The 9,383-nt window shown below is 55.2% G+C and overlaps 9 protein-coding genes across 11 annotated transcripts; 5 read left to right on the top strand and 4 right to left on the bottom strand.

The window, feature by feature from the left end:
* Positions 1 to 74: 74 nt before the first annotated feature.
* KVP18_000433 (uncharacterized protein) lies at positions 75 to 810 on the bottom strand (the record flags this gene model as incomplete). 2 transcript variants are annotated; one of them, XM_067957316.1, is made up of 2 exons in its annotated part: positions 75 to 562; positions 600 to 810. In XM_067957316.1, the coding sequence occupies 2 exons, from the start codon at positions 808 to 810 to the stop codon at positions 75 to 77; spliced, it is 699 nt and encodes a 232-aa protein (XP_067805640.1). The 2 variants fall into 2 exon arrangements, with proteins under 2 accessions (XP_067805640.1, XP_067805641.1); XM_067957317.1 differs by having other exon boundaries at positions 600 to 627.
* Positions 811 to 1,275: 465 nt separating this feature from the next.
* KVP18_000437 (uncharacterized protein) lies at positions 1,276 to 1,593 on the top strand (the record flags this gene model as incomplete). Its single annotated transcript, XM_067957359.1, has 1 exon — positions 1,276 to 1,593. The coding sequence occupies one exon, from the start codon at positions 1,276 to 1,278 to the stop codon at positions 1,591 to 1,593; it is 318 nt and encodes a 105-aa protein (XP_067805646.1).
* Positions 1,594 to 1,622: 29 nt separating this feature from the next.
* On the top strand, positions 1,623 to 2,482 carry KVP18_000438 (uncharacterized protein; the record flags this gene model as incomplete). The annotated part of the gene is made up of 2 exons (XM_067957373.1): positions 1,623 to 1,743; positions 1,773 to 2,482. 2 exons carry the CDS (start codon positions 1,623 to 1,625, stop codon positions 2,480 to 2,482), a joined length of 831 nt encoding a protein of 276 aa, XP_067805647.1.
* Positions 2,483 to 2,563: 81 nt separating this feature from the next.
* On the bottom strand, positions 2,564 to 3,607 carry KVP18_000435 (uncharacterized protein; the record flags this gene model as incomplete). Its single annotated transcript, XM_067957341.1, has 1 exon — positions 2,564 to 3,607. One exon carries the CDS (start codon positions 3,605 to 3,607, stop codon positions 2,564 to 2,566), a length of 1,044 nt encoding a protein of 347 aa, XP_067805644.1.
* A 243-nt stretch (positions 3,608 to 3,850) lies between these two features.
* Positions 3,851 to 4,828, top strand: KVP18_000436 (uncharacterized protein; the record flags this gene model as incomplete). Its single annotated transcript, XM_067957345.1, has 1 exon — positions 3,851 to 4,828. One exon carries the CDS (start codon positions 3,851 to 3,853, stop codon positions 4,826 to 4,828), a length of 978 nt encoding a protein of 325 aa, XP_067805645.1.
* A 32-nt stretch (positions 4,829 to 4,860) lies between these two features.
* Positions 4,861 to 5,778, top strand: KVP18_000439 (uncharacterized protein; the record flags this gene model as incomplete). Its single annotated transcript, XM_067957374.1, has 1 exon — positions 4,861 to 5,778. The coding sequence occupies one exon, from the start codon at positions 4,861 to 4,863 to the stop codon at positions 5,776 to 5,778; it is 918 nt and encodes a 305-aa protein (XP_067805648.1).
* Positions 5,779 to 5,814: 36 nt separating this feature from the next.
* On the top strand, positions 5,815 to 7,101 carry KVP18_005082 (uncharacterized protein; the record flags this gene model as incomplete). The annotated part of the gene is made up of 5 exons (XM_067949429.1): positions 5,815 to 5,824; positions 5,851 to 5,923; positions 5,952 to 6,068; positions 6,110 to 7,064; positions 7,093 to 7,101. The coding sequence occupies 5 exons, from the start codon at positions 5,815 to 5,817 to the stop codon at positions 7,099 to 7,101; spliced, it is 1,164 nt and encodes a 387-aa protein (XP_067805649.1).
* On the bottom strand, positions 6,522 to 6,806 carry KVP18_000432 (uncharacterized protein; the record flags this gene model as incomplete). Its single annotated transcript, XM_067957302.1, has 1 exon — positions 6,522 to 6,806. The coding sequence occupies one exon, from the start codon at positions 6,804 to 6,806 to the stop codon at positions 6,522 to 6,524; it is 285 nt and encodes a 94-aa protein (XP_067805639.1).
* Positions 7,102 to 7,245: 144 nt separating the features above from the next.
* KVP18_000434 (uncharacterized protein) lies at positions 7,246 to 9,383 on the bottom strand (the record flags this gene model as incomplete). Of its 2 annotated transcripts, none has more annotated exons than XM_067957338.1 (1): positions 7,246 to 9,383. In XM_067957338.1, a coding segment is annotated over one exon (2,138 nt), but the record flags the coding sequence as incomplete, so codon positions are not given. The 2 variants fall into 2 exon arrangements, with proteins under 2 accessions (XP_067805642.1, XP_067805643.1); XM_067957339.1 differs by having other exon boundaries at positions 7,246 to 9,339.

Raw genomic sequence — 9,383 nt, 5'->3', positions numbered from 1 at the left:
TGCCTGTCTGCTCCGCCATGCTGCTGTGTTCCGGCCGAGAAAATGGGCCAATTCATTGCCGTTTTGTCTCATTATCACTCCACCGGAGAAAACGACAACCACAGAGGTCTTCCATCTAGTAACGTACCTAATGTTAAACACACATAACCCTCACTGCGATATTCATCGTATGCGTCGCGTAAGCCTTTTTCAGAGCGAAATAGAACCTGGGCAGTGCCTAAACTCCGGTCGGTGCGGTCGAAGTCGATACGGACGTCCACCACCTCAGCAACCGGCTCAAAAAGCGTTATCAAATCCTCCCGCAGAACGCTGAAATCCAGGTTGCCCACGTGTAACGTGTGCAACTCCTTCCCTCCTTGGCGACGGGGCGATCGCTGCGTCACGACCCCGTCGTTCTCCCAGAGATCGTGCTGCCAGCGACGCCCGCTATCCAGGTGCCAACGCGACGACTGGCGAACCAGTGAGGACTTCCGACGCTCGTGTTGGCGAGGCCGCTTGCGGATGTCCTTGCGCGGGCGCTGATCTTTGCGTGACTGGCGATCTTCGTGCCGGATGATGTCATCTGCGGAGAATGATGCTGTACACCAATCGACACTCACCAAGGGCCAAACCCAGCTTCTCCGCCATAAATCGCACTTTTAGAATGCTGTGCTTGGTTCTGCTTGGATCGGATGCGAAAGAGATGGTGTATCTGCTGGTGAGGGCGCTGTTAAGTGTGTAGCAGCAACAGCGCCACGGTTTCCGGTTGCGGCGCATGGGCGTGACATGCTCCGGATCAGAGTGCACTTGTGGCGCTGAGGGTGACGACATCCTGAGGAGGGAGCTGATGCCTCAACTGGACGCGAAATTTGTAGTGGACGACGTCAGCTGCTCACACATGCTACGCGTTCTAAGAGTACGCCCCTGTGTGAAGGTTGTCTGGGTTGATGGATCTATGAAGGCTGCAGCGGCTGGTACCTTTAACCCGATAGCACTGATAAAGGCCAGGCAGTCATCTGATGCCACTCTGGTGGCAAACACATGTCTCCCATCAGTAGAGTGCCGGCAGCATCACTCAGCAGGCCGTGGCCTCGTTCGTACACACTCTATGCGTGCGACCCTCATGGGACTTGTACTTTATGCGCATGGCCTGGCTCTGTTCCACAAGGTCCAACTGCATCAAGCGGCGGGTAGGCGCGCTACTGGTGAAGGACCGACGAGTACTGGCCACAGGGTGAGGGCTGCCGGGGTCGCAATACAAGGTACAATGGCACAGCGGCTGGCGCCCTGAATTGTATGGACGGAGGTTGTCTTCGCTGCCTCAACGCAGACGTGAACGCTGGCCAGAATTTGGACGACTGTCTGTGCCTCCACGCAGAGCAGAACGCCTTCCTAGAGATCGGACGGAAGCATTGCGTAGGCTCCACATTGTATGTCACCATGTTTCCGTGCATCGGCTGCTCTAAGATGGCACGGCAGATGGGAGTCGTGCGGCTAATCTACAGCGAGACCTACGACACACAGACTGCTGATCGCATTCATTCCTTCAAAGACGCCGGCATCGTAGTCGAGCGGGTGCAGGTTGGGAGCACCGTGTTCGTCGCCACTGAGTGAATTACTGTATATGAGCTGATTTTGCAAATATGAGCGCAAAGGAGACGCCCACCACCGCCACGTCCTCTCCCGTACGCATGAACAGTATTGAAATCCACTTTGGACCCGACGTAGGCCGTGACCCCGACGACGAGTGTGACGATATTCCGCGTCAGTATTTTAGAGGCTCTATTACGCAGCGCGGTTTGTGCAGGGGACCTGTGACCTGACCGAGGCACGAAGGCGGTGGCAGCTCACGAAGAGGTGGCGGGCGGACTACGGTGCGGACAACATCCTGACCGAGGCCTCACCTCACTATTTCATCGTGAAAGACAACTACCCGCAGTATATCCTCGGAAGGTCGAAGGCGGATCAGCTGGTGTGGTTTGAAAGGCCTGGTAAAGGTCGTTTGAACACTTTGCTCAAGAACGGCGTAACACTCCAGGACATGGCTAGACACTACATTTTCACGACAGAGTACCTGTGGCGCGTGGCAGAGCCTAGGGACGACGCGCAGATCATCAGCGTCTTCGATTTAACCGGGTGCCGTCTAGCTGACTTAGCCGGCAACACTCTGAAGTTGTTCAAGATGAGTTGCGGACTCATTGCAGATCATTATCCTGAACGCAGCCAAAAGGTGATAATGATCAACGCACCTTGGTTCTTTCAGGCTGCTTTTGCCATCGTGTCACCGTTCATCGACCCTGTCACCAAAAATAAGATCGAGGTCCTGTCCACTGACTTCCAGCCAAGGCTGCTCGAGCTGGTTGACGCAGATCAACTTCCGGCTGTGCTAGGTGGCACTGGCCCGGAACCGCACCTTTTCCCACACCAGATTCATCTGCGCAACCTGGTGACTCATACACTCAAGGCACATGGAGTAGACCCGTCTGTTATATTGCGCAAGTGATTTGAACCTCTCACGGCGGATCCATCTGTGTCATCTGGAGGCTCATGCAGCCCGCTGATTTTACGCAAGAATTGATTTCAATTAAAACGAATCCGAGTCGCTCGCACTTCCGGCCTCAAGGTCATCTGGGATAGTGGGGCTGGTTAAGTTTTCGAGAGGAGTCTTCAAAGGGGCTTTTTGCTTTTTCTTCGGGGATGAGACCACCAGCTCCTCGGTGGACTTTGGAGGTCTACCTCGCTTTTTTGGGGTCGCTTTGGGCTTTGAAGGCGCCTTCAGTTCAATTTCGGGCACCTTCAATTCCACTGCTGGCACCTTCAATTCCACTGCTGGACTCGCTGGTGCAGCGTCGTCCGAGGCCGTGACCTTGGTCTTTCGCGGTCTCTGTAGACGACTGCCCCACTTCACGCAGGTAGCGCGTACCTCAGGCGCCATCGATTTGTTACGGTGGTCTCGGTAGTGGATCAGCTCGTGGACGAACTGCGCCTGGGATAGCACCTGGTAGTAAACCACTGGCTGCCCTCTGACCTTTTTCCCTGCGAAAACCTTCAGGGCGCCGTGGGAAAGGTCGGAGATGTAGTGTGGGTAGCACTTTGCTCGGACCACGGACAACAGGGCGTAGTCCACAAACGCGGTCCTAAGAGTTTCCGTCATTTTGGAGTTCAGTTCGGCGTCAGGTTCCTGCCAGAGCGCCTTTTTCTTCAAGGTGATCGTCGCCATGGAGAAGTCCATCATGGAGCTGCCGGAATGAGGAACCGTGGAGCTCATCCCAGAACTCTCAGGTCGAATCACAATGTCCACCGATGACTTAACATATCCGAAGTCTGGCACCTGCACTAAGAACGTGTTCAGCGTGGAGCCCTCGACTTGGTGGGCTATGGAGTACGGCTCGTGTGATTCGTACACCGCCTTGAGAAACTTGACGACCCTCTTTGTGTTTTCGCGATCGTTCGCAGGCACGCCAGTCTTCAGATTGCATTTCAGGTCTCGCTCCGCTGCCGGGGCGTTTTCCTGCACCGGGAGCAAGGTCTCCGTATCGCCGAAACTTGAGAGGTGGCGGAATAACACGAAGCTGTCGGCGTCGGAGAGGTCCGTGCTCGAAATTAGTGCGGGGCGTTCACGGTTCATTATTTGTTTTTAATCTCTATTTTTAGTGAGATCTTGTATCATATAGCAGTAGTTTGCGCTCGATGCCTACCAACAATGAGTAAGCCAATTAGTCAATCGCACCCCTAACACGCACGTCTGAGTATTCCGCAAATGCGGTGTTTCAGCGTAAATTCAACAAGGTACACAATCATCAACGAAATCGGCCGAGGAGGTTTCGCTGTCGTGTACCAGGTACGCGACGCCGGCGGGAATCCTTTTGCCATGAAGGCGATTGCGCTGGGCAGCGTAAAAGCGAAAGCTGCCGCGTTGCAAGAGCTGAGTCTTCTGAGCCAGTTACTCGGAATGTCGCACGTGGTGCAGCTTCGCGGGCATGCAATCACCAAGGATCAGGTTCTTCTGCTGATGGACCTCTGCGAGGGCCCCAGCGCGCTGACGCGTGCGAAGCAGGGCATGACTGGCTGCGAGATTCGCGTGCTGGCCCGTGACGTCTGTAGGGCGCTACGCAATGTGCATGAGTTGGGCTACATCCACTTTGACGTAAAGCTGGAGAACGTCCTCTTGCAGGGAGATATGTGGGTGCTAGTAGACTTCGGTAGCTGTCTGCAAACGCGTTTTGACTTCGGCGCCATGGAGGTGAAGGATGCTGTGGTGCTGCGCGAGCAGCTGAGGGAGATATCTACCCCATCGTATCGTCCTCCAGAGCTCATCAACCAGCTGCGCCTGGACACCGTCTTGGGTCCGCCGTCAGATATGTGGATGCTTGGTGTACTTCTGCTGACCGCTACTCTGCGGCGACCGCCATTTGATGGCAACGATGCCGCCATTCTAGCAGGTCCAGCGCGCTTTTCTCAGATAGTTGTCGCAGAGTATTCGACGGAGCTATGGCGCCTTATTAGCAGTCTGCTTCAACGGGAGCCCGTGGACAGGCCTACTGCTAGCGCAGTCCTGGATTCTCTGTCAATCGCAGAAACATGGATTGCTTTTCCTAAGATTACGCAGGTTGCTGATGGCCTGCCGCACACGCCCAACACTGAGGCGTCCCCTGAGGGCGGAAGCTTGCTCGACACGGGCGGGCTGCCAGGTACCTTTGAATGCGACCCATTCCCGCCGCTGGTGCCGAATCCGAGCCTGGACTCGCTAGAATCCTTCGACCCCTTCAGGTTAGACGTGCCAAGTCCGAACGCCATGACGCCTTCGCGTCCAGTAAAGAATTTCGACGACCTCAACCCCTTTGCGTGAAAAAGATGCAATTCGAATCTGGTCCATCTTGGATGCACAAGACCATTGGTTGTGCTGACCTGCGAAATATCGGTGTGCTCGAATTGGACATGGAGGAAGAGGGGATCCCCAGCGCATATATCCTGCCAGGCCGTCTTCCATGTGTGTTCATTTGCCAGTACAAAGTCACCGACCTGCACGGCAACCCCTCTTCGCTGGACGCGGTGGACCAGGACCAGGAGCTGCTCCTGCATGGGTCTATCATCGAGGTACGCAGCATCTCCACATCCGAGCCGTCGAGGGTTGTGTCCCCCAGCATGGAGCTGGGTCCGCCACGGCAGGCGATGCGACTGAAGATAACCATTTCGATTTTTGATTGGTTCATTGACTACGGCTCCCGTCCAGAAGAGTCAGCCTTCATATGCGCTCGAGGTATCTCCGCTAACCGAGACCTCTACGTGCGGCTGGAGTGGCCTCATGTCACGTACATCCGGCGGTTCCCACTGTTCTTTACGAAGATACGCGCAGCGGTGAACATCGTAAAAGCGCTGCAGATCAACAGCAACATCGACTACATCGACCTGCTGAGAATTTTGACGTGTCCTCAAGACGAGATCTGCCTGGCGCGCTGGGGTCTGCCTAACCGCACTTTTTGGAACCTTCCGTGGCAGGTAACAGGCCTGACAGAGTCCATGCTCCTCGCCATGGCCGATTTCATCCGGTTCCAGTACGAGCAGGTGTGTGAGGTGGCCTCCACGGAAACCGATAGTCTCTTCGTGTACGGTCCTCCGTTCCTGCGCACGCTGGTAAGCAAGGCAGCCACTGTGGCGGAGATCGTAAAAATGTGCAGTGTGCTTCAGAAGACGCCAGTCGAGGAGCGACTGGCCCTAGAGAACACATTGGAAGACACCGATCAAGCGTCCTTCACCCCACACGAACTGCAAGCATGGTATGTTTTTTGCGATGTCTAATTTTTCTCCTTCTCGTCCCAAAACTGGAATTAAGCAATGCTGAAGTGTGAGTCAGAGAGGTGCAGACCACAGACACGTTCTGGTGGTTAACAATCATATTGATCTTCATCGCAACTGTGAGCATGCGGGACTACATGTTCCATTGGTGAGTCTTTCAGTGCTCGCTTATGCAGGATATTTGCTGCGGCTACCTTTGGTTCGCTCTACATCATTCTTGTGCTCTTTGGTGACGAGGACCAGTTTGTGTTCGACCCCTTCTACTCGAACTGGATCGCTAAGACAGAAGTCGAGTACTAATTGTGCGGTATTTGAAAATGCCGGAACGGCTCAGATATCTGCACTTGGCAGTCGTAGGCACTCGGAGCAGTGAGCCAGACATCAGCGAATCCAAGTTGCAGCAGGCTGTGCGGAAACATGTAGTGGGTCTAGCGCTTCAGGGCGGCGAGTGCGTCCAAGGGGACTGCTTCACTGTGCAGTGCGGGACGGGCTCCGCAGAGGTGGTCGTGGTGGCGTGCCAGCCTACGACTGCCCAGCGCGTTTCAAAGGACACCCTCTGGAAGTTGGAGGTGGAAGGATTAGGAGTCCTGCCCCTCGTCAAGGTGATGATCACCCGTCGAATCGCTGGCTCTACGGGGTTCCTCGACGTCACGACGGAGGAGATTGTGCGCGTTTACAAAAGCTTCAGGGCGCGAAGGCGAGTTGTGTACCCAGGTTGGCTGGGAATCGTTCAGGGATTTGAAGTCCTAGTTGTAGCCACTGGACTTCGGGGAGTGCCGGGGTTGGTAGAACCAGGCAAAACGAGTGTGAAGGCGGTCTTGGATCGCTACGGTGTCCATGAGAGAATTCATGTGGTCCCGTACAGCGATACAGTTGGGCGCAACAGCGAGAGTCAAATACGAGAAGCAGCGCTGGACTACTTCGGCCTGCACCCGATTCAACTGTTTGCCCCCAATGACCAGTTTTGGCACCGCGGTGTTCAGTTCAAGGTGCTTTTCGTAGAGTCCGGAGAGGTCCAGGTCTCCTGTCATGACGACTCCTTTGAGAAGGCTCGTCGGCGTGTGGACAGGTCCACGTTGATTTTTACTGAGGGCGCGGTGCATGCAGGCTGGTTTGACATTCTGCCCCGAGACGTCATTCGTTCCATTCGCAAACAGCCCGCGCGGTTGCAGCCTTACTACCTGTTCATGTCATTGGACCAGCTCGATCCCGTGGACGTGGAGCGGGTAATGCAGTCGCTGTGGCCCTCCCAAACGTCGAAAGGGCTTAGTAAGGAGGCTGTTAAGGCTGTGATGCAACGGAGTAAGCGCTACGCAGGACCCATGAACGACGTCAACTGTTGTATTTGCCTCGAGGACATGACGCCCCAGGAGGAGGTCATTGAGTTACATTGTGGACACCTGATTCACGAGGCCTGTTGCCGGCGCATGCTGGCTTACTTCACGCTGTGTCCCATGTGTCGCGCTGAGGTCACTCAATTTTAAATATTTTCTTGAGCTGCACCACCAACTTCCAATCAGCCTTAGTCATCTCATCTCGGAAAAACTCCTTGAGACAGTCAATGCTCTGCCGGCTGATAGCGGAGTACAAAACGTCGCCCTCGTTGAAATGGCGTCCGGCAGTCGCTGTCGTGTTGCCCGATATGGATATCGACACATCTTGGCCCTTCTTAGCCGAGTCAACCTTGCTGTCGCGGTGTTTGATTGAGCTCACTATGCCCAAGGAGTACATTCCGCCATCACGACCCTTCACCGCCAGCGGCGTATTGACCCGCAGAGTGCCCTCGTTCACAGAGACTCCAACGACTATAGGGTTTCTGGAGTTGAAAATCATGTTGGGCAGGATTTGGACCAGGCATGGGAAGATCGCCTTGGCCGAGTTGTCCCCCTTACGTTGCTCCTGCACCTGTTTACGGAATGCAGTGAAGCTGTCGAACAGGTGGTATATAATGTCGGCGCTGAAGATGGTGACATCCTTGGCCTTCGCCTCGTTCTGGGCATCTTCTGTGATCTTTATGTCGAATGCTAGGATGACAGCGAGGTCAGGCCGGCCTCGTTCGACCATGGTGGAAGCCTTGATGACATCCGCCTTGTGACAAGCCCCCAAATTGACGCCATTCACCGGAATCTTACAGTCTTTTAGGAACTGCAGAAGGGCCTCTAGGGACCCCAGCGTGCTGGCCATGACGTAGACTCCTTCGCCCGTCCTGTCCACAGACCCAAAGATATGGGTCATGTCCTCCATGACGTCGAGTTGTAGTTGCTCCAGGTCGTCATTGGGGTGTCGCTTCAGCACAGAGGTGCCGGCGACCGCGCTTTCAAGTCCGTGACCCACAACACGGACACCCATGGCTGCTCGAATCTCCCGGTGGCTGATATACTCGCCCTTCTCGCGGATTTCCTTTAGGGGTTGTGGAGTGAGCAGCGCCTTCACTGTGGTGACGATTGCTGTGTTCAGTCCACACACCACCAATTCGTCGCCCTCTCGCAGCGTGCCCTGCACAAGTACCACGTCTATGGTGCACCCCATGCCCTGCATATGCTTGACCTCAAGTACTGTGCACCTGAATTCGTCTGAGTATGCGATCGACTTCGCCATCATTTTCTGCGTCAAATTGCACAGGTTGTACAGAAGGTCGGGGACCCCCTCACCCGTCATGGCGGATGTTGGTACTAGGTTAAGCGTGCCGCGCATGTCGTTGTTGTCGTAGTACAAGTCCACGTTCATGCCCTGCTCGTTCAGCTGCAGCATGGTCTCATCCAGGCGCTTCTGGAATTCCTCGTTGACCGCTGGCTGCTGGCGTGCGAATGAGCTTCGGATCGGTGCCCACTCGACCTCTTGCCAGGAGAACAGTCTGTCCATCTTGTTGAGAGCGATGATGAAAGGACACTTCTTTGCCTTCAGCATGTTCAGCGATTCGATCGTCTGCGGTTCCAGGCCGTGCATGATATCGATGACCAGGATAGCAATGTCGCACAGAGAGCTGCCTCTGTCTCGGAGGTTGTTGAAGCTTTCATGGCCAGGAGTGTCTATGATTAACAGTCCTGGAAGCTCCAGCGGCATTTCCGTGTCAATCTTCCGGATCTGCCGCTCGAGAGCCTCCCGCGGGAAAAAGGTAGCTCCAATCTGTTGCGTGATTCCGCCGGCCTCGTGGCCTTGCACGTTGGTTGCGCGGATCTTGTCCAGCAACTTGGTCTTTCCCGTGTCGACGTGGCCAAGAATGCAGCAGATGGGGGAGCGGAGCTTACTGTTGAACTCGAAGTGCCTCCGCGGCTCGTCGATTCGCTTTCGCTCCTTAGCGTCCGTAACCTGCTCCAGCATCAGCTGCTGCTCCCTCCGACGCTGGGCCGCCGCCTCCTGCTCTAACTGCAGCTTTTCAGCGGCAATCCGCGCTTCCTCAGCCAGGCGACGCTCCAGATCAATCTGCTCATTGGTTCCGTCGACTTCGTCAAGCCAGGACTCCCAATTCTCCTCGCTGGCCTCCGATATCTGGGTGACGGTTTCCACAGTGGTCTCAACAGGCTCTTGCTTCTGGGGACGGCGTTTGGGCTTGACAACTATCGCCTGAGCCTTCTTCTTGCGGCGAGCCTCCTCTTCTTCTCGTTTCT

Source organism: the organism of the source record quoted next, assembly GCF_019968955.1.
Source record: "MAG: Porospora cf. gigantea A chromosome Unknown PgA_NODE_935_length_9383_cov_363.905, whole genome shotgun sequence".
Classification (NCBI taxonomy): Eukaryota; Apicomplexa; class Conoidasida; order Eugregarinorida; family Porosporidae; genus Porospora; species Porospora cf. gigantea A.
Note: the sequence above shows the minus strand (reverse complement) of the source record. Positions and strands in the feature narration are given on the sequence as shown.